Source organism: Diplotaxodon limnothrissa, linkage group LG22, assembly GCF_057381915.1.
Source record: "Diplotaxodon limnothrissa isolate DT_005_m linkage group LG22, D_limnothrissa_male_GT1.1, whole genome shotgun sequence".
Lineage (NCBI taxonomy): Eukaryota > Metazoa > Chordata > Actinopteri > Cichliformes > Cichlidae > Diplotaxodon > Diplotaxodon limnothrissa.
The window spans coordinates 20,038,750-20,065,575 of record NC_140616.1 but is presented as its reverse complement, the minus strand read 5'-3'; the positions used below and the strand labels follow the sequence as shown (position 1 = coordinate 20,065,575).

The window sequence follows — 26,826 nt, the reverse complement described above, 5'->3', positions numbered from 1 at the left end:
TGTCCGACAAGACAAGTTGACGCCAAGCTAATACCTTAAATTAATTTTCCAGTGTTATTATTTTACATGGAGAGCGTGGAACATGAAGATACCAAAGCAAATGCTCCTTCAGTTATCGACCGATATTACACACGCTGGTACAGAGCCGGTAAATAACGTCCATGTGAACGTGTCTCATCTATACTTGCTAAGTAGCTAAGCTAAGTGAGCTAACGTTAGGTGAACTTAAGTGTTCAGGGGGAGATGGCGTTAACTTTTAGTTTTAGTCTGAATAGATGGGGTTTTTTTTATTTTGCTTTTAATGTCACTTACACCTTTTTTCATTTTTTGTTTTTAGACATGAAGGGAAAGCCATGCGAGGACCATTGCATCTTACAGCATTCAAACAGGTAACAGGAGGTTGACCAAGTGACCATGAGTCACACCAATTGCTATGATTCACTGTATGTTAATGGCCATTTTGTATGTTTGATTTGGCTAAGATTTTACGCTGGATGCTCTTCCTGACGCATGAGAGAAGACAGGTGGTGAATTAGGGAGTGAGAATAGCCATGAAAAAGATGAAGAGTGGAAAGGAAGTTGGTCCAGAAGACATACCCGTGGAGGTATGGAATTGTCTTGGACTAAGATTTGTTTGGCACGATCTTGGAAAGTCAGAGAATACCTGAGGAATACAGAAGACGTGTATTGGTACAGATTTTCAAGAACAAGTGTGAGCTTTAGTTACTGCAGAGGGGTAAAGTTGATGAGCCATACCATGAAGATATGGGAAAGATTTATTGAAGCTATGTTAAGAAGAGAGGAAGTACGCTAAGAAAGAGCACTACAGTTACAAATATGCTTTGAGAGTGATGAAGGAGTACAGGGAAGGTCAGGAGTTGGATCAAGAAAAAGAATGTGATACAGTGCCAAGAGATGAAGTGCGGTACTACATGAGGAAATCAGGGGTAGGAGAGAAGTATGTGAGAGTGGTGCAGAACATGTATGAGGACCGGGAGACAACAGTGAGGTGTTTGGTAGGACTCGCAGATGAGTTCAAGGTAGCAGTAGCATGGCATGACATCACCACTCTGAGCCCCTTCCTTGTTTGCAGTGGTAATGGACAGGTTCACAGATGAGGTCAGCCAGGGGTCTCTGTGGACTATGATGTTTGCAGACAACATTGTGCTCTATAGGGCGCAGGTGAAAGAGAACCTGATAAGGTAGACATACGCATTGGTGAGAAGAGGGATGAAAGTCAGTTGACGCGAGACTTGATATGTGTGTGAATGAAAATGAAGACAGATGGAAAGATGAACATGCAAGGAGTAGAGGTAGTGACAGTAGAAGAGTATAAATACCTGGTGTCAAAAGCAACAGACAGCACAAAAAAGAGGTGAAGAAGAGAGTGCAAGCGGGGTGGAGATGAATGTCAGAGGTGATTTGTGGCAGAGTGATAGCAGCAAGAGTGAAAGGGAATATTTTTCTGATCGTAGTGAGACCTACTATGATGTATGGTTGGAGACGGTGGCTTTGACAAAAAGACAGGAAGCTCTGAGCTGGAGGTGTTAAGATTTTCATTGGGAGTGACCTGAATAGACAAGATTAGAAATGAGTTCATTGGAGGGACAGTTCAAGTTGAGTGGTTTGAAGAAACCCCTAAAGGGAACAGCTAAAAGAAGAACAGCAGCTTAATGTATTTTGTAGGCCTGATCATGACTAAGTGGAAGTTTTCTCAGGAAAGAAATTGAGAAAATGGGGAATAATAATAATTTGATTCTACATTACACTGTATTTGTTACACAACATAGTCCCTGCTCGGTATGAGTGATTTATATCACTTCTACATCAGTATGTCGCTAGAGAAATATAGATTTTAAAAGGCGCTTGATAGATTCTTAAAATGTTTTTCTTGGCAGAATATGTGTCATCACTTTAGCAGAGACTCACCCAATTCTACAAAACGGACGCACAATCAAAAGCATCAATTACCAGATCAGTAATGGCTGCAGTCGGCTGGAAAATAAAGTCTCTGGGAAGTCCAAGCGGGTAAGTTAATAAAGCTCTGGATTTTGGTCTGTGTGCTCGTACATTTATCCTAACATTCCTTTTTTGGCCTGTACGACAGGGGGGACAGTTCCTTACTGATTTTGCACCGTTATGCAGGATAACATGCACAGATGAAACAGAGTACACAATCTACAGGTAAAAGTCTGTCTTTGACTGTTAAAGTATATATTTATCTTCCACGTGCTCATACATCTTCATCACTGGCTGTTTTAGCTGCATTCGGGGTCGTCTTCTGGAAGTCAATGAGAACATTTTAGAAACTCCGAATCTCTTGCTGGAAAAGGTAAAACCTACAATTTTACCTTACACATGTAAATGTAAAGTACATTACATGTCATCTTTAACATGTCTCCATCTGCATACTATTACTGCGTACTGTACCTTTTTTTTCCCCCTGTTAAACACCCTTACATGAGTAGTTGACATTAATTTAGCATACCTGATGGTGACACGGCTTCATATGCCTATGAGGAGATTAGATAACACTAGTAAAGGTTCATAAACACATGTAACAATGCTTGGTTTGTCAAATCTCTACAGCCATCCACCGAAGGATACATCGCCGTCATCCTGCCAAAGTTTGAAGAGAGCAAGAGCATCACAGAAAATCTTCTAAACAGAGACGAGTTTGAGAACATCGTCTCCAAACGCAGCTCTGCCCAGTCCCAACCATCTTGACAGTTCCCCACATTCCTGCCTTATTCAAGCCCGTTCTATTGTGGGAGAGTTTCTTTCCCTCATGCACTTAAAAGTTAGCAGAAGACTGAAAGGCTTTTGTTTATAATGAAGCACTGTGTATCTAGGTTATTCTATATTTTTCCTTTTTTTTTTTTTTAAGTGTTTAACATTTTAAGGATCCAAGAAGCAGTCAGATTTCAAGTAATTTGTCTATGCTTGGATTTGCCAATTTGATAAATATAATAAGGAACTAGTAGAACGCATGAACAGTGGCTTTTATTTTCTTGTTACATACTAATCATGAGTTTGAAGTATTTCTGTCGAATATAAAGAAAGACAAACAATAATTTAAGAAAAATATTGTTTATTTTTTTGTGTCACTTTTATTAACCTTTGAATCGTCAAAAGAAACGGTGGTCCAAAACTAGATACAATTTCGTCACATCTCTGGCGACACTACGTTACCCAGCAGTCTTAGCTGCTCTCACACTGTACAGTGATTCTCTAAAGCTTCCTGTGTGGTTATACATTTCATTCATTCTAACTCCCTCTCCTAGTACCAAAGTGATTACCTCGGGATACATATGCTTCAAGTACCAAGTAATATATACCATTTAATACATAATGGTCTGTTAGGCAGCTTCACAATGATAGTCTTCATAACAAGTACACTTCAAGGTTCCACTTTACACGTGTGCCAGTTCAAACTTGTTTCATTTCTTTGAGAGAAAGTATGCCATGTAGACTGGTTCGTATAATTCTCAGGACAATATAAACAGAGGTTCGATCAAGTCGAGAAACCCGGCTTAAATAAAAGTGTCTCCATTAACACTGGAGGACTATGTTTTATATTTTATAACAGTAAGAAGACGCAAGAACAATCGTATTTGGCATTTGTTTTTGTTTTTTTTTGTTTTTTTGCATTTTCCTACTAGCATGGCACATGGGGAATGTCGTACAATAATGGCTATTAGACATCCATTGCATGTTATGTAGTGTGGTCAGCTTGTAAAACCTAATGTAAATGAGGTGCTCAATATAATGCAAGTGATCGTGGTGTACTGCTGTGGCGCGCATTACAAAGAAAGTGTCACATTACAAGGCTGTGACCACAGGAGACTCAAACACGGGGGTTTGGTAATGATGGCGTCATGCATTGTGGATCTTAATTTTACTTTTTTTTTTACATAACTTGTGCAACACAATTACAGAACACCACAAAACACAGAGGCTTGTCACACAGAGGCACATAGTGAAGATAGATGTATGGCTGAGCTGAGCATCAAGTGGAGTTCTCTCCTGACTTTTAATTAGTTTATTAATTCAGAAGCAAGAAAAAATATAAAAAAAAAAAATAATAATCAGGTTTGTGACAGGCCTCACTTTTTTTGAAAACTTTTTTTTGTGTGTGTGTAGTAATAACTCCATCTTGTGGACTGGGGTGGAACTGGTGCTTCAGGTGAAACGCTACCTTGGATTAAATCAACCTCAGTGGGAAAGAGAGCATAGACTTGCTTTTCCTTTTTTTTTTTTTTCCTTGTGCAAACATCATCCAGGCAGGAAATGCAAATTCCAGTTGAGCCAAGTCAACCATCTTTACCAGACTAGTACTGAATGACGGATGGGGGTGGGGACTGGGGCTATTTCTAAGATCATATTTTCTCCAGAGAGGTGAGGTCAGCTATGTGCTGCTTTATCGGGAAGAGTGGACAAAGGAAGAGATTGCCTGGGATTATTTGCTCTCAAGGAGGTTGAGACCAGCCATGTGCTGCTCCAAAGATTTAACGCCAAATCCGTTGCTGTTCTTGGTGTTGAGAGCTCCTTCCTCTTTGACAGGTGTGGATGCGTCTTGCCTTTCTCTCCAATCCTGCGGGGAACTGAGGCTGTTCCTCTCTGACTTGTACTGAAAGTAAATGACACAGGAGAGTAAAAGTGAAAAAACAAACAAACGGCAAAATACAATGGCTCGTTTCTAACTGTTTATACACACAAAGCTGGCATAATCAATATTTTTATATGAAATATTGATTGCTTGTACTGGAGTCAGTTCTTTTTATGTTGCTGTGTTTATGTTATTAAAAAACCCCAAAAAAAACTACATCACCAAGCTTTTTTTTTTTCAGATATTAGTTATGGAAATCTATACCATCTCTGGATGCAACTTTAAAGCGTCTTGAGGCAACTGTTTTATAAATAAAACTGAATTTAATTGAACTCACTACCTAGCCGGTAACATAGCACTCCTTCACGCGCTGGTGTAGATGCGGTCACTTGTGGCTCTCGAAAATCATGATGTGTTGAACTTAAAGCCCAAAGAGTGGCTTCGAGTAAAAAGTTGCCAATGCCAGCTGCAGCTTTCTGCTTACAGTCTACGGTTTGATCTTGTGAATGTGCTTCAGTGGCAATCAGTCCAACAACTGACACCTTTTAGCTTCAACAAGGATTTCAGCTCAAAATCGCAGACACTTACCAACTCACTGGAGACTTTTTTGATAGACAGCAAAAAAAGGAGGCAAAGATATTGACCATCCCCTGCAAAACATAGCTAGAAATGAACACAGGCGCTGCTGTATATCTGCTGCGTGCTAAAAATAAAAGGTACATGTTTGCAAGTGTCAGCGTGCTGTGATGTTTGCATATGTATCTGGATAATAAGATCTCCAAGCTTTTTCTATACTTTCGTATATATGTTCAAGCTGCCTGTCAATAAAGTGTCCAGGTCAGTGGATGTCACCTTTCTATTGAGCTTGTTAAAGCATGGCAGGAGGGAGAGGACCACACTCAGGATGCTCCTGGTTGCCTGAATGAATGAGTCCACCTGAAAGCACAGACGTAAAATAATACATCACTAAGGGTCCACGCATAGAGATTCACTGCAGCAGCAGCACTAAACTACACTGACCCTGTAATTTAACGTTTCCTCATCCATGTCCTACCAACCCCCGTAAGACAGGCTCTCTCTACCGTTCGAGATAAATGATACGGTCGATGTGAAGGTAAAGAGATATAGAGGCGGGAGCCAATACATATAAAAGAGGCACTAATTAATCAGCCTTGAGCATGCTACTCTTCATCGTGTCCTTTTGATTCCAAACCAGCGCCTTTATTACAAGGTGAGCAAAGGCAGCTCATCCCCGTCCAAGGTGCTCATTAATTCCTCATAGACATTCATTAACCCAGCATCCTGCGTTAGATGTTCGTATTACTCAAAGATAACTGAAAGATTATTCTGAAGCCAGTAATGAACACAATTAGTCATGCCCTATTGTGTGTTCAGCCAATGATACCCATTGGTTGTTGGGGTGATAGTTGTGATAGTGTCAGAGCTTCTTCGGTCCTTCAGTGGAAACACTCTTTATCTGCTTTGTTCGATCTCTGTGATATTACTTATTTAACGTCCACCAAACCGAACAGACTTCAGGCAAAAATAAGTAATTGGTTTTCTTTTTTTCCTAATAAAGAGTGCAGACACTAACAAGAAGAGAGATAAAAACACAGACAGGTGTAGTATGGTTACCTTCTGGAAGGTGGCAGCCTTGCCCTGTACAGGAGTCTTAGCCCCCATCTGCAGCTGTTGGCACAAAGCCAGCAGCTTCTCCATTTCTGTCATCACCACAGTCTTTTCCTCATCAACCAACTGGAACAGAGAGAGGTACACACAGAGGGAGGGTGGGATGTCTTTCAGAACAGAAGACACTGTTTTATAACGGCACTTCGCTGGGAGAGTTAATATGTGCAGACGTTGATAGATTTACTGAACGAGATTCACAGGGCTCGTGGTCAAATACAAATTAAGCATCGGGAAAAGGAGAAGTGGATTAAAGAAAAAGACGTTTTTTTTTAAAAAAAAAAGGGCTGCTTGATGTAATCCATCAGCAATAGCCATGATCTGCTGCTTAAGTCTGTTATCCATCCGAGTTAATCCCCAGATCGTAGTCTACACAGATACATGCCACCAATGACCCAAGACCTCAATCCCTTGTCATTCATGCCCAGCAACAACATATAAAACCTCTTAAACCTTAGTAAGAAAAAAAATGCTTAATCTCATCTGCATAATTAGAGCTACACAGATGTGCTTTGTGTGTTTGGTGCCAAAGAACTACAGGAGTGGAGGGTGAGACAGAGGGACTCCATTAGCACCAGTTTGTTTGATGTAATTAATCAGAAAGCATGAAGGAAGCTGAAGAGCCAGGCCTCCTGATTATGAATTGCTCCTGGGCGGTCGCAGTCAACCCACCTCCCCCTCCGCTCTCACCCCCCTCTGCCCATTCACACACGCAGCCTCGGACACACGGCGGTGACAAATGGCAGTCGTTAAAGGCTGTCAAAAGGAGCCATTTAATTAAACTTGGAGGACCTGAGGAAGAAGTTTGTTGAGAGCTAAAAGGAAGGAAAGCACCAAGGCTACTTTTGTTGAAACTGGAGTCTGAGAGGAGGACAAGAGGATGGTGAAAGTGTGTGACAGCCTTAATTTCCTGCTCTCGCTGTGTGATTTATAAGCCAGACCTGGCACCGTGGCATGCCACAACGTGTGATACGGGTGTGTATTAGTATCGGAGGGTGTGTGTGTGTGTGTGTGTGTGCACAGAGTTGGTTAGTATCTCCCCATTTTCAGGAGAAAATAAACAATTCTTTCATTATAGCTTTGCTATAACGATCTCCTTAGCTCTGTCTTACTACGCTGCAGCCAATCACATGCTACAAGACAAGCAAGAAAATACTGTGCATAAAGTGAACTTCTCTCCTGGTTCATACTCAACTGTATTCATTTTATTTCTACTTGGAAAAAAAACCCTTTTGTTCTTTATATTAGATTTCTTTATAAATGCCTACTGTAGAAAAAAAACATTATTTGGAATTGCATTATATGAATCGTTGTGCTTTGGTGTGTTCAAGATAGATTAATTGCATGGGAATATACCTGAGAGGAAAAAGTGCGGAGAGATGAGCACAGCTGGAGCCCCTCTTCAGAAAGAACCTTAAGAGTAGGTCAGAAAAGAGACAAAAATCAAACAACTTGCACACACACACAGAAGAAAAACTAAAGCTCTCTTAACTAAAAAGAAGCCTAGTCAGTAAATACTATGATTTTTCTTGGCTCTTCTTATCAGTGTGCCTTCCCGTCTCTTTCCCCTCTCGACCCTCTTCCTCGCTTATCTCCCCTGCTCAACACAAATTGAATAAATCCTGTCTGACATTTCGGTCCCTGATTCTACAAATGACTGTACATTACTGGCAAAGATCCCAGTTCAATAGGAAACACTCGTACGCACAAACCTTGTTACACCATGTGCCAGAGATGGCCGGGAATCTGCCACGCTATATTCCCACTGCACTCATAAATCCCCGTAATGCCCGGTGAAATCTGCATTTCAGGGTCGTGAATGAAGGGATCCTTGCATTTACTAACCTATCGATCTGCGAGCTTCAGCGTGTATCAGGTGGAACGGGACGATAGATGCGTTCATTTACAACTTCAATAAAATAGAAGGAAAACAAACAGAGCAAGCTTAATGAAAAATACCTCAGCTTGATGAAAAAGATCTAGCGTTGTTTTCAACAGTCCCTCCCCTCTGTGGATCAATCATGCAGGAAATAATAAAGAGAAGCTCGGATTAGAAATATGCACAAGGGCAAACATCTTCCAAAGCAATCAACTCTGTTTAGAAAATATCTGTGAAAATACAGTACCGTGCAGAAGTCTTGAGACAAGCCACATTTCTTTAGAATTTGCTTCAAATGACTGAAATGTTCTTGTAAGTTTTTAAAGGTGGTCTTGAGCAATAGTTCTCCAGGCTTTCTGAAGGTCTCTAAAAGTTGGTTTTTTGGACATTGGCTGCTTTTTCACTCATTTCCAGTCCAGTCCTTGTACCGGACCATTTTCAGTACAATGTTTTTGCTGTTTATTTGTTAATGGACGTTACACTTTATGAATCATTTAAGCATAAAAAGTCACCTAAATCAAGCGATGAACCAGTGTTGCATCTGCACATAACTGACAACTTAGCAAATTGTGTTTTTAGACACTTTGTTACTAGCAGCCTGTTGGAAAATTTAAAAAAAAGTTCCCATTTATAAGTCGAATCCAGAAAAAAAAAACCGTCAAAGATAACACAGTCTGACAGGCATGAAATAGCATTTTTGCACCAAGAGAAGAAATAGCACGGCTAAAAAAAAAATACTATCTACAGCAGATGAAAAGTAGCTCAAAGTCGTGTCTTTAAGAAATGGGAACAAAACACAACCCAAGACCTGAGATGCATCTGGACCTTGTTCTTGGTGGAAGTGTGTCTGTCAAGGCAATCCTTCAAGAAGGGAAAGTGGGATAAAAGACTGAGGTGTGCTAAATTACACAAGACCTCAATTGAAAAATGAGTGACAACGGGTCTTATAGTGTGGTAAATGGTAAATGGATTGGTTCTTATATAGTGCTTTTCTACTTTACTAGAGCACTCAAAGTACTTTATATAACATTCACCCATTCACCTCCATTCATATGGCACTTTTTTCTATGCCTAAGTACTTTCTAACTTTCACGCTGCAATGAATGCATTTGGAGAACAACCTGGGATTTAGCATCGTGCTCAAACTCCTGAGCTACAGCCACCCCAAGAGAGTGATGAATCAAAATTTGAATCTAATGGCTCGAATCACTGTCGATATGTACAGAGGAAGTCAGAAGAGAGCTACAACACTGAATGTCTACATTCATCTGTAAAAACACTGCTGTTGTTGGGTTTGGGGATCTTCTTAAAACACTAAGATCAATGATTAATGGTCTTTGATCAGTCACTTGGATAAATGACGAAACATTTCTCCCACTGAAAACGCTACGTCCAGATGAACAGAATCAACCTTTTGGGAGTTATGAACACAGTTCACGTTTTTTGCAGTAGCATTTGGGAAGTGTCTGAGTGGCTTCAGTTTCATTTTTCAGCACGATAATGATCACAGACACATTTTCCTAGCAAAATATAAAGAGTGGTGGCTCAAGACTTTTGCTCTGTATGTCTCTTAAGAGATTAACGGGGATGATTAAGGGGATTGACAACACTGAGCTTTAAAATAATATAAAAAAAATTTGTGTGCATGTGTCAGTGCGATACTAGAAGGCTACCTGGTGAACAGGTACATGTTGTAGGCCATACTGGCGAGGCTCTGGCTCTGCCGGACAATTTCATGCTCCTGGTCCTCCCACTTTTCCACCTCTGTGTCTACATCTGACGACAGAAGACGAAGTTCCAGACCCAGCTTGGCCATACTTGTCTGCTCCTGGGCACGCAGAAGCGCAAAAGGAAAAAATAAATAAATAAAAAATTTAAAAACCACACAAATCTTTTTGATGAAGTGTAATTGATGTCTTTTTAAAAGTGTATATTAGCCAGCATGGTACTTTTCACTTGTTTACACACTCGGAAAGCCTGTAATCAGCATAATCCTGCTTTCTGTGGCGGTACAGCGTGTGAAAAAGTGCTGCCCAACAAAATTGCAGCACATTACCATACAAACTCGATCAATTCTTCAAGAGAGTGACACAATGTTTCCTAGAGATGAATATACTGCTGCCAAAAGACGGTACAAGATGAGACGTGATGTATTGTGCTGAAAGCCCGAGGATTTGGTGGTGTGTGCGCTACCTCTGCATCCAACTTGACAGCCTTGGCAGTCTTCATGTTCGCCAAGTGCTTCTGTGGAGAAAAAGAGAGCGGTATTAATCAGAGGATTACAAACGTTTGTATCATTGAGACATTTATGAGGATGAATGGTGTGACACTCACCCCAGGTCTAGGAAGTGACAAATAAGGCCTTTTGTCTCCTAGGAAGAAAGAGTTATTGTTGTTATAAGGACAGCGTGTAAAAGTACTTGGATCTAACTTTCAAACAAATACGTGCACACAGACTTCTGCGCAGCACACGTGAATACACTCGAGTATCTACTTTCTGTCTCTGCGTGTGTGACCGAGTGTGCAAACAGCAGAGCTCGTCAGAGCGGTTGTCCATGACTCGGACACTTCTGGTTATTGGCACAATAATAAATAGAGAAAGTGTAAAGAGGTGGAATGAATACAGGGATGTTCAATGGCATTGATGTTACTCCTTTGATAGAAAGCTTCCCACGGTCTGTGATGACTAATTTTGAAAAGATACATTCATACTGCCTGCCTTAAGTTTTATTAATACAGCTGAAAATTTCAAGAAGAAAATGATTCATCAAGGTTTCTCATAGAATTGGATCTTCTTTTCTTTCCTTTCTTTTTTTTGTCCCCCCCCCCAAAGTTAAGACACCACAGATGGCACATTGACCTCTACTCCCTTGCCCTTTATAACTCACCCATACTTGTACTCTCCTTTTACCACAACTCACCTGAATGGACACAGACAACCAATGAAGTGATTTCAACTGACCTCGCCTGCCTTCAAAGACGTCGTTGATCTCTCTCAGCAGCAGAGCCATGTCACAGAGCTGCGACTCCCAGGCCTCGCAGAACACTTCCAGGTTCTCCTTTGCAATTTTACTAGATGGGTGGAGAGCCAGCGTCTGGGCTGCTGAGATGATCTGAGCAGAAGAGTGAACAATTCTGATACATTCTACATTCATACATATGCTGCTGTTGATCTAAAATGTAAACCAAGTGCCTGTGAATGAAGCTCATAAATTGAGCTTGTATAACTGTTAAGTATTTAAGGACTTATCATCATAAAATGGGTTCAGGCAGCTAAGTACAGTTCAGCATGAGTCACGCTGAAGCGGTTTCACACATATGTAGCAATTTATATCTACACTTCTGGTCCTGACATCAAACTGACGTACGATGTTCGAAAAATTTGACAAATATGAAACATGACCACCAGCGCACTTATTCACCACCTCCCTTCCCCCAATGTCCATCCTCTACAGTGTAGTATTTAATAGCCAATTACCCTCTGGGCCACCCCCGCATTACTCTGGGTGCAGAGAGAGAGAGAGAGAGAGATATCACCACTACCACCATCATGCCGCACGGTTATTGATTGGCTGACCTTTGAACTTAGGAGCGGATTCATTACTGCGGAGTCATGTGGGGCCTGACATTAGCGCTGCAAGGCGGGAACATTCTACATTGCCGGATAATTACGGGCATGGATGGTTTCTAAGAGCAAACATAATTAGATCTGGGATGAGGGACTAAGTGGACAGCATGTTCTCAGCCAAGGACTGAAGATGTGGGAGGAAGACGGAGGAGATGGGAAGTTAAGCGTCTACTTTTCCTCCGTATTAAGAAGACTATTACCCATGTTTGATTTTTACACCTGAACCACAGAATGACCAGTTTGACTTAATAGACACACAATTAAAGTGCTGAATGGAACGACCCGTATCTGCAGTTTAATTAAGTCAACTTTTATTACTTACCAGACTCTTTACTCCCATCTACTGCTATTTACACATTCGGTCAAGGGCGTATATTAATAGTGCTGAATTTAATAAAGTAATTATTTATACGGATAATGTTTAGACAGATTGTGTTACCTGTGGACCAATGACATGGAAGGTCTCCTCAGCGTGTATGCAGGTGATCTCTAATGGCTCTGTGCCCGACACATGGCACAACAGCCGACACGTCTGGAGTGAAACAGATGGAAAATAAAGCTTCTGACATAAAGCATACATGAGGCAATCCCTAAAAAGAGCAGTATGTATACCCCCAGCACAAAAAGTCCACAGCTCTAAATTAAGAATGTGCAATTCTTTTTTTAAAATACTTGACATGTTTGTGTGAAGATTGTGACGATCCAGTTTTGCCCTCTCCCACAATGGTAAACAATCCTTCCAAAAAATTCCTGGCTGCAAATCTGAATCAGCTCCACTTCCATTTAATCACTTCTATTTGGACCAATCTCTTAAAATGAGGCCAACCTGGTGAAGTTTTCATGCAAATCTGTCCTTAATGTTTTTTGAGTAATTGGTAACAAACCTGTCAGATCACATGACCTTGTTGGCAGAGGAACATGCTAACGGCATGACACTCGGCGGCAAAAACGCAATCATTTGGCCAAATGATTAAAATTATAGACAAAAGTCTTGCATAAACTACCCTTTGTGCTCAAGCATTGTGGAATCTCACCTATTAGAAACAAAATCCCTTCCATTTTCACCAATAATCCACTCAAAGTCATCTTCTGAACACCTCAATGATCAGTATTGTTTTTGATTTTTAACATTTTAAAACATTTTTTTTCTTTTAAGCACCTGTTTTTTTTAATGTGCTATTTTAATTTTTTTATTTTATGAGTATGTTTTCCTAAAAAGGCGCAGTGATTACTGTGACATCAGAAGGTAATGAACCAGATAAATGCAAACATTACTACTGATTTCCATCCACAGATTCAAGTAGCCGTCACCCTCCTACTAGTTCCTCTGCTCCCTGTGCCCCTGATCCCACCTACCTCCACCAGCTGCTCCTTCTGCTCAGTGAGCGTGCGCGAATACTCTGCCACTTCCTCCAGGTTTCCCTCGGCGCCTGCTGCTTTGAGAGCCCGCAGAGGCAGCTGCTCCCCATGAACTTTCAGCAAATCTGAGGCTCGGCCCACCGCAACCTTGTGGAGCTGACGGAGTCAACAAAGGTTAAATAAAAGAGCTTTTAAAAAAAGGCACAAATGAGAATGATCATTTGAAGAGAAACGGGGACAAAAAAACCAAACAAAAAAAAGGTAAGAAGAGCAGAGGTGACACAGGCAGCAGCAGGTGGGCTGAGGTGCTGGGAAAATAAAAGCGAGGAAAGCAGCTACAGAGGCACCACCAGCAAGTCAGAGGCATTTCAGTTATGTCCGATTCTGTAACCGGGAACATCTTTTCACAGTCAGCAACAGACTGCTGCTCACCTCACGTCTGAGGTCGCTGACACTCTGGGACGTCTTCAGGATGGCCACCTCCATGTCCTTTGTGGCCTCTTTGGCGTGGACAGACTGCTGCTCCGATGACAGAAGAAGAGGAGAATAAAACATGAGACACCGTGTGCTTTTACATGCTCCATCCATTAGATAAACATGCAGCAGAAGACTAACACAAACACAAATTTACATGAGTAGAGTATGAGATATGACTGGAAAAAGAGAGGAATTGAGTGCATTAGCAGCACAGGTTTTGATATTTTAATTACATTTGTGGCTCATTATATCCTGGATATGAGGAGAGAAGAAGGCATTAGAGCGCATGATTCAGTGCAATATGAATAAAAAGATTCAAAGCAATTACATAATTGAAGTAATTCACTGCAATTTCTCCAAATTTCAGACAGAAATGCTGCTAAATGTGCTACAACAACACTGAAAAGCACAAATTAAAGATCCTAGAGTATTTGCACATCTTTCTCAGCAGTTTGAAAACATTGCAGTGTTCCAGTCCCCACACGACCTTCAGCTGCAAAGGCTTGATGAGGCAGTACTGTACAGTTTTGCAGCAGTAGCATCTCTGTGTACTCCGAGTACACTGGAAAAAAAAAAGTTTACAACTAGAAACTGCAACATAATGACTTGCGTTTCGCAAGTCCATCAATTCTGAAGGCCAAGGAGACACCGCTGAATGAGGAGGAACACAACATTTTCTTTCACAGCTCAATGAGCCTCGGTAAAAACAGTGATTCAGGTGGGTTATTATGCTATGTTGTTCCAGGAGAGATGTGTGAAAAGAAACTGAGGAGGCAAGGTGGATGAGTAAGTGAGTTTGTAGGAGGAGGGGGGCCTAATGTTAATGTGTGTGGGTCTGCCTGTATGAGTTTCTGTCTGCGGAGCTGTGTTTAAACAGCCACACTGCATGCTGCGCAGAGATAAACACAAGATTGTTTCCACTTGAGAATACATTTATCAAAGCCTGACTATTATGTTCTTTAACAATTTCTTAATATTTTAATTTTTCAAATCTATTACATTTTGACTTCAGAATTTATCTGAGGTCACTGTGGTGGTTTAAATGTGCTTGTTTTGTCTGACTAATAGACTAAAAACAAATGCAGTGAATGTTCATACAGTACTGGCTCCAAGGAGCCAGACTGCTTTTGTAAAATGGTATTAAGCAATAGTTCTTCAAGCTTTCTGAAGTTTTTCTTTTGACATGGGCTGTTTAAAACTCATTTTCCGTCCAGTCCTTGTGCCTGACCATTTTTTTGTTTGTTAAGTCAAGAGGCCTATCAATCATTCAAACATAAAAAGGGATCAAACTACGCTTAGCAGACAACTTAGCAAAGAATCAAAGTTAAAATGCATCATCAGACACTGTTAGTAAAAGCCAGTCACCAAAACACATCATTTGTTCCCCAAAAAAATATTTCTGGACCAACCTAAAGAGCTATTAACGGAAAACTCTGCATCTCTCATAATTGTGTGCAGTGTCTCTTTAAAAAAAATGAGGAAATTGTGTGGAGGATTGGAGAAGTGTCGGGTTTTAAAAATAAAAATTAGATGAACAGTGTCTGCAGGTCAAGCAATAGGAAAAAAAACCCAACCGACACAGAACCTGTTAGTGGTAAGGTGATCTTTTCATCAGCACTGTTGGTCAAAGCCTTATCAGAATTGGTCTGAGGTTTGCCAAATTACACAAGAACTTAACTGAAAATCAGTAGCAACTGGTCTGAAGTTGGGAGAAAGGTGCAACAGTAATAGTCTACAACCATCTGCAAAACATGGTGGAGGCTCCGTCTGTCTACAATCTGATTTGATCCACCATGTAATAGCATCTGGAAAACATCATCGGTGCAGTAAAAGCATACTTAGATAGGAAAACACAGAAAGCAGCACTATCAGTCATGGATTCACCTCTCCAGAGTCTGTACCGCAACATTTTTTAAGCATCTTGGGATGTGATCATGATGACAGAGAACAGAACTAATGGCAGCCAACATCCAAAGAAGGGCTTTGAATGTTCCTCAAGTAGCCTCGACGTCTATTCCCGAAGACTATTTCAACAAATTACAAGAAAGCTGCCTAAGAGAGTTCAGAACAAAAGTCGTCATGCCAAATATTGATATTCAGGCTTATTAGAATTGTTCTCGCCTTATATTCTGCATTTCCATATATGTTTGCAGATGTTTTTTTAATTACTGCACCCATTTCCTATTTTCGTAGCAAAATATAAAGAAATTAGGGCTGCTCAAGTCTTCTGTACAGTCCTGTATATGATAAACAGCAGTCTTAAAAGGATCAGAATAAATACATATTGTATTTTCTTTGCAATAACTCAACATCAGCATCTATAGCTCCTACTCTTTGCATCTTTTTAACCTACCAATACTTGAAGCCTCTTACAGAATACTTGAAATGTGCAATTCCCTTGGATTCTTTTTCTATTTATCCCTTTGTATACTCTGTATTTATATATGTCTCTGTATTTATATATCTGTATATATGGTATATTTCTGCTCACATTCTGTAACTTCTGTCGGTGCTGTGCTATTGGAAACCGAATTTCCCGGAGGAACCCACCCGAGGGATTAATAAAGTTTTATCTAATCGAATCTGATAAGAACTTGTGGATAGTCTTTATACAGAAATGTATGGTTTTTTATGAATATTCCTGTGTCTCTGTGTACATCTGTGAAAGCCTGTCTGCATGTGCCAACATACCGCCTCAACCCAGGCGTGTACCAGCTGCTGGGTGTCCTGGCGCGCCAGCTGGCACAGTCCAAGGATGGCCTGACGCTGCTCATGACTGGTGTAGGCCGAATCAGTGAAGTCCTCTGTCCGCTCGACCAGAGCCTCCAGCTGGCTGGACATGCTCTGCGGTGACAAGGAGTATAGGTTCTCCCGCAGGCACTCCACGCCAGACTGCAGAAGGCAGGGTGGGGGGAAAGTTGGGAATTGCGGTGAATTGAAGGAGCATTTGGAAAGTAGATGAGAAGAGATTAAAAGCAGCCGGGACGATCATTAAAAGCAATAAGCATCTCAGGTCTTTTCATTAAAATACTTTCCTCTTTCTTTTATCTCAGTGGAAAAAACCCCTCCTTAAAAATGTTTTTACAAGTATTCGTTTGTTTCATCTGCACATCAGCGCACACGGAGGAGAGAGAAGATTAGTAAGCATGAGGTAGGTTTACTGGTGATTCACTCAACCGTATGAGCCAAATAACTAAATGAGTAGGTCTGCTCCTCTGTGTTGATTGTTTGAGTCACATCTGAAGCTACAGCAAACACCGTGAATGCAACAAATGCCAATTGTGCGACCACAAATCAACACTCCAAAAATCTGATGATGAGTAACTGCTGTGACGCTTAAATAGCGCTTTGCATTAACAAAAGAGGATCACTACTTAACTTCACGGGCTAACACACGTCAGCGTCATTAATCTGAAGCCTTCACCATGACTCGTGCGAAGTGTAATCTCTAAACCTACCTTAAATTCCTTGATGCCATTGTAGATGCTGGCAGGAAGGATCCTGTTCTCCCCACAGCTCCGTGCTTCAGTGACAATCTCGATGACCTGCTCCAGGGCACAGCGCATTCGGTGGAACACGGCGTCTTTGTTGATCCGCGCCGACTCACAGTCTGGGTGCCTCAGGCAAGTCTTTGGTAGGGATAAGATGTGAAATGTCAAACCTACACCCTGTCGTGCTCTTCTGAACTTCTGTCATTTTTCATGTTTTTCAACCACAGATAGTATTTTTCTTTTATGATGATGTGACTTTGGTTGGTGTTAATAATAAAGCCAAAGTGGGCCAAAAATCTTGAGTCTTGAGAAACCCGAGAAGGCTTTAAATCTTTAAGGCGAACAGAATTTATAAACCTTGCCTCGAGGCCCAGTGTTGGTGGGCCGGCGGTTTACCTTGGAGGCTGTGAGGAGCATCATGGTGCACTTCTCCAGCACTGCTCTAGCTGCTGCCATCCGGGCTTTCTTCTTCTCATCCTTCAAGTCCTGCAGCGCAAACGCACACACACACCAGATGGCTTTGGGTGGCTTTACTTAAGTTACGGCGTCTTAGAACTCTCAGGGTGAGCAAGGGACATGAAGCATCAAAGCTATTCAACAAATCTTTCATGCTGTGTGAAGGGACGCCCAAACGAAACACAGATCCGTTTCCAAGTTACACACATGAAACTTAATAGGTGAGCTGTCATCTATCAAAAAGAGATGCTACCGGAATAGAAAAGAACATACACTGTGGCTGACCTGCCGCATCTTCTTTGTGTACTCCGCTCAGAAATAGGCAGCTTGAATTATGTAGATACTGGATTTGGAAAAGGCAGCTGAATCAACTCCTTTCTGGGCACTTCGCCATAGATTACAAAGACGGTGTGATTATCTGTCATTATTTTTGCCTCTGTGCTCGCCTGGCCTCAATAGATGAAGATGGTAGATTTTCTAAAGCAATGTGTGCGCGTGTGAGTGTTTGAGCTGGAGTTGACACTCACACACACACACACACACACACACACACAAAACAGGGTGGCAAATGAGGGGAGAGAGCATTAACAGCAACGAGGAGCGTTGGAGAGAGACGTGACGTGTGTGTCAAAACACGAGACCTGATGAAATTCAGAAAGAGGGATGGTCGATCCTCCCCTCCCTGTAGAGATATCGCAGCCGTTGCACTTTGCATCAACTTCTGCAGGCAAAGCGCTTTAGCTGCAGAGGCTGGATGTATGGATCAAAATAGGATTAGCACTCTCTGACAGTACAAAGTTAGCTGCCTGAAGTTTTTGAAGCTTTGAGCAAAAGTTTTGTCTTGCAAATTTGGATAGCTGATAAACTGCAAAGAGAAAGGACTGCTAAAAGCACAGCTCAGACTCGTGTTGCAAACTGTATTTGAGAGATGTGAGTCATAACTGACCAGTGCATTTCTTTTATGGATTGAGACATTGGTTGGGAGAATAAATAGACACTGAAAGAGATGAAGAAACTTGATGGAAACAAAAGAAACCAGAGGAAGCCTTGTTACTCTGTAATTGTTTGATTTGCTGGGGAGTGTAAATATTTGACACGTGTGTTATTGATTTGTTCTGAGTTTGCCGGCACATTCACAGTGTAGGTACATGAGGTTTTAAAGTGCAATTTCATCGCCTGCTTTCACATTCAGAAAATCACGTTTACGAAATCAATGTTTGCAAGATTAGGCCGATATGAATAAACAAACATGTTTTTCAGTGTTGCAGAATTGAAAAGACTTCGGATACAAATTTGCAAGCGTTTTCATTTAATGAGGGATTTTTTTTTTTAAGTAAACTGAGGATTTTTATCCTCTTCAAGCAAAAAGAACCAGATTGTGTTTCTTAAGATGCCACTCACATTCTGTCTGTCTCCCGTCAGGTGAGCAAACTCCACCATCTCGTTGCCAAACTGGCTGAAAATCTGAACAAATTCCTGGAAGGTGCTGACTCTTTCCAGATGATCGAGCGTTACCAGAACCTGAAAGCAGGAAGAACATCAGAGTAGCACTGGAAATGGCCACATAGTTTGGTATCATAGGCAGTATAAAACCTGGTCGTTGCTTTTGGGTTAGAAAGATGAAGCCACTGTGGAAGTGCTTTAAACCTGGATTCTACTTGAAGGCCACCGAATGGTGACCGGTTTTACAAACACATGTCACACTCTGAACGCATGACAATCATGGGTGACAGTTTAGGATCAAGTAAATAAGGACTCGGTCAAAAGGCCGAGAGGCAGGTCTGCAATCATTTGGCAACCACCAGTTGTGAACAGTGTTTATTACGTCAAGCAATAATTTTCATCCACGACCACTTTTTATGAAAAAACAAGACGATCACTTAATAAAAACAAATGCACGAGCTCAGACGCAATGTTGAAGTGTCCTGACACTTTCATCAATGAATAAAAACAAGATGAAAATGTTCTGAAAAGACAATTTCCAATCAGAACTAAGTTTGGATTGAAGGTGATCTAATCAGATGTAATCCCCTTCGTGCAGTAAGGTCAGACGCACACATTTAATCTGCTGTTGACAAACAGGGTGCGAAGGAGCCAAGCTCCTTGTTTGTCACCCACCATGTGGAGCAACTCTCACGGTAAAAACACAAAACTAAAAATAAATAGAATTCGGAGGCTTAAATTATGACTAAACCTAAATGTAATTTTAGTCAAAAGACTAAAGCTAAAGCAAAACCAAAAACAGCTGTCAAAATTAACACCAGTTGTGAAGAAAAAACAAATATTCCCCGAATAGTTGGTGAATGGTTGCTGAGGCAGTCGTGTGGAAAATGAGTGCCAAAGTCGGAGTCATGCAGGTTGGCTAGGACCTGCCTGTAAGGAAAAATAAGAAGTCCCCAGTCAGTTAGCAAATAACTTTGGTTGCTAGCATATTGATGTGGAAGAAATGGACTTCTCTACAAACACTGTCCAGCTACCCTCTGAGCTGCAGTGAAACTTCATGGTTAAAAAGGTGCAACTTTTATTTTTGAAGATGAAACCTCTCCATTTCCGATGCGTGTCCCACTTGCAGACAAACACGAAAAAACTACAGGAAACCACGGCAATCTGGTAGCAACCAAAGCAGTCACTAGGATGTCTTTGGTGTAGCACTTTCTTTTCAACCAATTTCATCCAGCAATAGTCACAAACCTTCAGGATCCACTGCCAGCAATGCCAATAATTACCAGTTGGAGAATAAAAATGTTTCCCATAACAACTGGTGGTATCATACGCAATGGCCAACAATTGAGCAATGAGTGCAAGACATCATACGAGAAACCTGAATTGAAGTTTGAGGGAAAGAATGCCTTGACATGACCTCTGTTAGAAAGTTCCTCGTGACTTTGTGGACCCAGTCACTCATTTTGGGTCATATTGAACAAAAAATTAAGTCTATTTTCAAATCTTAGTCAGTGGATACCGGAAGATTATCCATGGTAAGCTCATTGGCTATTGACAAGTGATTCCCAGTTAGCCAATGAGCAAGCTATTTCACACTCCTTGCCGCAGTCGGGTTTTTGAAACCAAATTGGCAACATTTAAAATGATCTCTGTGCTTCAGAAAACGGTAAAAAAAAAAAAATTCATGGCAGCGACATTCATCTTTTATACTGTCTATGTTGATGAGAATATTAGTAGGGAGACTAAAAACATGATTTGCCATACTAGAGTAAATATATGCTTTTATTTCTGTCAACCTCATCCTGCCGTTTGTTGCATTGACAGTTCAATGTGATAGAAGTGTATTAGCAGTATCTTTTTTACATTGATTTGCATTACATTTATGCTAGCCAATGAGGCCATGCTAGCATACCGAGCATAAGCAGCTTTTATCCATGCGATGCAAAGAGGAGGAAGAGGTATAATTGCGTTTGCCAATAATGGAGAGCAGGGGGCTGTCGACTGTCTGTCGAAACGAGGCTAACCAGTCATGATTAGGGCCCATTTCCATTCTTGACTCATTCTACAGAGCTACATCTGTATCACATTGTCTGGCTAAGAGCATAGCCAGGTACGACAGAGAGAGACAGTCTCTGGTTCTGCGTTTTTATGTGGTTGCTAAATGTGCTGTTTCCCTTCAATTACCTCCAGAGCACTTCTTCAGAGAGCCAGTGCTTATCTGTTAGGACATAAAGGACTCAGGATGGAGTTTGCTAGTGTGTGCGCGTGCGCACGTGCATGTGTGTGTATTTCTGTGTGGACCAAAACGTGTAGAAGATAAACAAAGCAAGCGAACCCATTCATGTGGTTATATGGCTATGGCTCACGTCCGTTATGACTCACCTTGTTGCGTGATGTGATTATCTGTTTGATGACGATGCGGTCGGCCAGCACCAGGACTTTGGTGACAGAAGAGAGGAGCAATCGAGCAGCCTTCACCATCGCTGTCCTATCACTGAACACTGTGACACGTCCATCCAACTGGGACGGCAAGGCCGAGCCAACATCTGTCAGCTGGGCTATGGCATCACCTGTGAGGGACAGCGTGGGTCATCAAGCCACAATGGTAGAACTTTAAACCATCTGAGATGATACACTGTTTGACATTACTTCACCTGCAGATAAAGATGAATGCTATATTAACGGTTATGAGTGTTCTTTTTTATTCTCATCCAAAAAAAGCCTAATTGTATGTTAAAATAAAAGTAGTTTCACTAAACTTAATCTCTGAGATCAAACACAGCTTCACACATGAAAATTAAATATAGTTTGTTTTTTTGACATCAGTTCTTTATAAGCTTGTGTATATTGTAATTATACCAACAGAGGTTTTTTTTGCTATCCACCATCTGTTTTAGAGGGGGGTTGTTTCTACACCTCGCCAAATACGTGAGCTGGAAACAAAAAGAAAACAGGTTATTTTGAAATGATCTATTGGCCGAGAAGCAGGGGGGGGAAAGAAGAAAAAAAAAAAAGTTGTGCTCGGTACAAGTCTGCTTTTTAAATGCTTTTAATGTGTTTATGTTATGTAAGAAGTCCAGTTCTAGTTGGGCTATATCCAGCAGGGACATTTTTTGGACTTTTTAACTCTGTTTATAAAAACTGAAAAATCAGATTAGGCAGTCAAGTCACACGGCCCAAAAGCTCACTTTGAAGAGGCCATGGAAACTTGGTTGGCCCTGAACACTTTCTGACTTTGTGTCACGCTATCCAAAAAGGATCTTATCCTATTTGTGGAGTCAGGCACAGAACATGCTGCAGGGTTTACATATCCCATCTGGCCTGGAAGTACTCAGAAGGATTTGCAGGATGTGGCAGGAAGAAACACCTCTAGGGCTATTTTTCTGTTGCCTTCTGTCACTGAGATCTGGACCCAGATAGGAGGAAGAAATTGGACGGATGGCCAGTCAATTGATCATGGCCTGTTAGTTATGACACTGTTATGTTGCTCCAGTGTGTCACTCTTCACCTCTGGCAGTAAAGTCTTGGACAGACTGGAACTTAGCACATTAGCATGTCTGCTATTACAACACAGCCCCCAACTTACTGGTATGCTTCCAATGTGACTTGTTTTAAGAGTTAAAAAAAAGTAGTTAGTTCAGATAATACTAATACATAATGCTCCAACCCCCCACCCCACCCCCCAACCAGAAAATAATAATTGCTCATGTCACTAATAAATGAAGGAAACAACTGAGAAACTGACTTTATTCCAGCCTATGGTTCAGTAAGTGTTATTATCTTTATAGACCACATACAACGGACCTGATGTTGTACCCAACTTTATTACAGTTGCACAATGGTTAAAAGATTGCCGGCATCACACACCACATTGCCGGCTCCTTTAGATGATCAGACAACTATTTAGACAGATATGGCTAACAACACAAAAAGGACTCACAGCAGTGTTTCTCTTCGGCTGGGCGGTTGGTCTGTGCTTATGAGAAAGCTGCGACCAGCTATACCAGAGGTCAAGCAATCAGCCAGTTCCGAATGGGCACACTTTGGAACAGACTGTGCACTAGAACTACCCCCAAAAGGGAAGAATGTAGAGTTATACAGAGCAGGCTGAAAACCCATTACCAAAATATCCTCTATCAAGAGGAAAATGTACAGAGTTAAGAAATCCCAGCAAGAGTTCAGAGTTCAGAAAGGAAAGGGAAGGGGATAGGTCGCTAGCAAGTGCTGCAGCTTAGCTGTCCATTATGTTTGGCTGGTCCTTTAAAAGAAGCTGCAGTGAGGAACTGATTGCATCCGACAGGCTGCTTTTCAGTGCCAGCTCTGCTAACCAGTTAAAACATTTGAGGCCCGCCTCACAAAGAATGCTGCACAACCCCCCCGTGACCACGACCAGGGTAGATAACAGAGGCCTGATCCAACTCTCGCCTCTCCATTAGCAGAATATAAATTGTGCCCGGCACAGATTTTCATAATCTTGAGTTGAAATCAAACCTATCCTACTGAGCCTTTACGTGTCAAATCTATCTGTTCATGTACAAAGCAGTTTTGCCCAACACAAAAAGTTGTGTGCCGTGTGAATGAATTCTGCTTTTTTTCCCTGAATCATCGACTCTTTATTGATAAGTGAAAACCAGACGGTGTAGTCTGTTGTATGCTGGTATATTGCCTGGATCAGGCACATTACACTTAGAATCTTATATAATCCCACTTTCAACTACATAACAACTTACAAAATTAATATGTACCCCACCACCTCAGTTGTACTGTGTGTAGTGCAGGCTAGTGCAAGTGATAACAACTATCTAAACTAAGGGTTGTGAGAACATTTGGAATCTGACATCTGACAGGAAGCCAGAGAGTGTATAGGTGCCAACATTGCTGTAGCCGTGTTTCTGTGTCATTCATATGTCATATGCTACTTAGATAAAACATTTTGATAGTTTACTTTACGCAAATTCATTCTCATCCTGATCCCATCTACCCTTCTTTGACATCTTGGGAAGAAAGGGAAAGGCAGAAATCCGGGAAATGTGAGAATGACACTAAGAAACTGAGTGAAACTGACAGAGACCGAGATCCAGCACAGATTGCCTTCACTGACCTGCCTCATTGGATCCCTGCGACGCGCCGATGATGGGTAGCATCTAATTAAACTAGTGCTTTCAGCCTGCTTTTATTTCATTCATTACAGCGCACACAAGGCTGAAGCCTGCCTGATTAAACTCTCCCTGCGGCTAGGTATTAGAGAAATGTCAATCCTTCACTAACTAGCCCTGCTTTCTCCCAGAGACTTTAACAAAATCTAAGAGAAAAGACCTTTTTTATCATCCCTCAAGACGCCTCCATTATTTTATTTTATTTTTTTAAATAGTCAGAGACTAGGAAAAAAAAAGGGGGGGAAAGTTTTTTTTTTAAATCAGGGAACAATTGTACCGACTGTCAGTATAAGTATGAGGGAAAACTGTGAAAACACCTCCCTGAGAGGAAAGCAAGAACTGGAATAAATTAGTCACAGTGGGCAAGCAACACACACGCACACACAGGTGCACACATACACTTTACTTGGTTTTACCTCAGCGCACACAGCTTCACAAACACACACACACACACACACTTTCTCATCAGTCTATTCTCCTCCTCCCACCAGCGCTCTCTTTGTTTGAGTTTTAGCAGTCTTTACAAATCAGCACTGTGAGAGGATTAAAGCTACACAAGCTGGTTCCCACAACATAAACCTATTATCACGGTGTTGAGGCTAAATTCGTATCCGCTGCGATATTGTTTCCGGTTTGCTCTGTAGAAGGCTAAATGAGGTCCTTGTTTTGTCTGATAAGATTGCTAGAGTTGGCAGAGATGAAGAAAAGTTACACTTGCAAGTGATAACAACTATCTAAACTAAGGGTTGTGAGAACATTTGGACTGACAGGAAGCCAGAGAGTCTATATTTTTAGACAGGATCTTAAAAAGGCAATACAAAGGGAAGTGCTAAAAACAGTGGGAAAAGCAAATCTCTCACAAAAACATCACCTTGTCTTTTCCATCTTCAGTTAGAGCTAACAGTTCGCTCTTTCTTGTCTTTTAACACTGATGGCTACTTTTTTGACCTCCTCCTAGCATCTCTCATCAAACCCCAGGTACAGGTTTCAGTGTCAACAGATATGTTATGCATTTCTAGCTTAGTCATAAAGAAATAAATAAAAAGACCGTAGCCTTGCAATGAGCAGGAAGAAAAAAATTAATAAATGAAAATGAGACTGGCAGCCTGTCCAGGGTGTACCTTGCCTTTTGCCCTATGATAGCTGGGATAGCCCCCGACCCTGATAAACATAAGCAGAAGAGGACGGATGGATGGAAAAAAAATGAGGGGTTTCCTGGTGGGTGGTAACCTGTCTTCAAACAACTGTCTGTCAGACAGACTGGTGAAGGTTTACAAACAAATGCCATTTAATTGCCAACACGTTGCAATCAGTCTGAGCTGAGGAACACGACTCGTCTGCAACCCGTCTCCTTACTACAGGAGACTCAAATCAACTTTTTCTTGGTATATTCCTACATAAAACAATAGTTGCAGATTGCGTAAGTCAGCAACTATGTCACTATTTCTGGAGGAATTTCTGTTTCAGATGTATGAGAATCAAACTGGACTCTGAATGTAAGTAATTAATGTGAATTTCTGTGTATGTAGACAGCAACAGATTTTCAAAAGATGCTACCAGACTTACAGTTTGTGCTGATTTATCACCGTAAACTGCTGTATTATAGAAAACCGACTGCATGTAACACAACCCAAACTAATACCAGACTGATAACAGACTAGCTGCGCCTGGCTGCGAGTGGTCGCAAACTTCGATCCTCTTTTCAAAGCCAATACTTTAAATGGCAAAGAGATTACAAGCTGGGGCGGTAACAAAATATTGACCATGTGCTATAGTCTCCAACCTCCATCTCAATAATGAGATGGAGGTTAAAGCAGGTTTAAATAGCATGCATATGAAATTTGCCGAAAACATCCAAACAAATCTGCTCCGATCTGCTCAGGGTTATGAAGAAATGGTTTGCACTGCATCCCGGGAGAGAGGGCAACTATTAAATGCTCAACTCAACTCCAGGACCTCATGAGCATGTTTTAGAACTTGGGCTGAAACCCTGAAATGTTCAGCATAATAACTTTATCAGAAAAATCCCATTAGGGTATCCAATATTATATAATCTGTAGTATTGCTACTACTACTAATACCACTAATCTTAATATAATGATTGTAGTGTATGTTTGTATGTCTGTGCCTTAACATAAGACACATTACATAGAATGTTTCATCCATAATAATTAAACTTCCAAGGACACCAGGATTATCCACATCGATATAGCTTTTGGGAAGAATATTTACAGAACACTTAGATCTTTACAAATGTAGAGATGTTAGTAGAGAATCTCTCTTTAGAGATGCAGCCGTGGAGAGAAATCAACACAGAAAAGGTCAATTAATATAAATCGATGGGAAAATATGATTGGTTCTTCAAACAGGTTATAAATATGTATCTGCATAACAAAGAAACTATCAATTTCTGTTTGAGGTGCTGAATATTAGGGGAACTACAACCCTTTTAATCTCACCAACAGCCTGCTGCATAAAGTCTCCTATTTCCTTCTATCAGAATCCATTATGCAGTGCTTCCCAAGCCCACATACACACATTAATTCCCTCACTCTACACAGCACCCTTGGGTGCAGCAGCACTTTTTCATATTTTACTTCCAACCTAATAACGGCAATGTGTTTAGAGCACTCTGGAGGTCC

General features: G+C 41.1%; 2 protein-coding genes across 2 annotated transcripts in view; one reads left to right on the top strand and one right to left on the bottom strand.

The window, feature by feature from the left end:
* Positions 1 to 10: 10 nt before the first annotated feature.
* Positions 11 to 2,847, top strand: abitram (actin binding transcription modulator). The gene is made up of 6 exons (XM_085346625.1): positions 11 to 148; positions 338 to 389; positions 1,899 to 2,028; positions 2,108 to 2,184; positions 2,263 to 2,332; positions 2,590 to 2,847. The coding sequence occupies exons 1-6, from the start codon at positions 67 to 69 to the stop codon at positions 2,725 to 2,727; spliced, it is 549 nt and encodes a 182-aa protein (XP_085202751.1). The 5' UTR covers positions 11 to 66; the 3' UTR covers positions 2,728 to 2,847.
* Positions 2,848 to 3,106: 259 nt separating this feature from the next.
* Positions 3,107 to 26,826, bottom strand: part of ctnnal1 (catenin (cadherin-associated protein), alpha-like 1) — a 54,494-nt gene continuing 30,774 nt past the window's right edge. The window contains exons 3-19 of the mRNA XM_085345740.1: positions 21,411 to 21,598; positions 18,987 to 19,106; positions 17,526 to 17,615; positions 17,097 to 17,267; positions 16,330 to 16,530; positions 13,594 to 13,680; positions 13,159 to 13,317; positions 12,242 to 12,334; positions 11,137 to 11,287; positions 10,509 to 10,546; positions 10,368 to 10,418; positions 9,848 to 10,002; positions 8,255 to 8,303; positions 7,652 to 7,708; positions 6,245 to 6,364; positions 5,462 to 5,545; positions 3,107 to 4,630 (exon numbers count right to left, since the gene is read on the bottom strand). Coding sequence (XP_085201866.1) covers positions 4,460 to 4,630; positions 5,462 to 5,545; positions 6,245 to 6,364; positions 7,652 to 7,708; positions 8,255 to 8,303; positions 9,848 to 10,002; positions 10,368 to 10,418; positions 10,509 to 10,546; positions 11,137 to 11,287; positions 12,242 to 12,334; positions 13,159 to 13,317; positions 13,594 to 13,680; positions 16,330 to 16,530; positions 17,097 to 17,267; positions 17,526 to 17,615; positions 18,987 to 19,106; positions 21,411 to 21,598 — 1,985 coding nt within the window. The 3' untranslated portion in view covers positions 3,107 to 4,459. The remainder of the gene's footprint in view (positions 4,631 to 5,461; positions 5,546 to 6,244; positions 6,365 to 7,651; positions 7,709 to 8,254; positions 8,304 to 9,847; positions 10,003 to 10,367; positions 10,419 to 10,508; positions 10,547 to 11,136; positions 11,288 to 12,241; positions 12,335 to 13,158; positions 13,318 to 13,593; positions 13,681 to 16,329; positions 16,531 to 17,096; positions 17,268 to 17,525; positions 17,616 to 18,986; positions 19,107 to 21,410; positions 21,599 to 26,826) is intronic.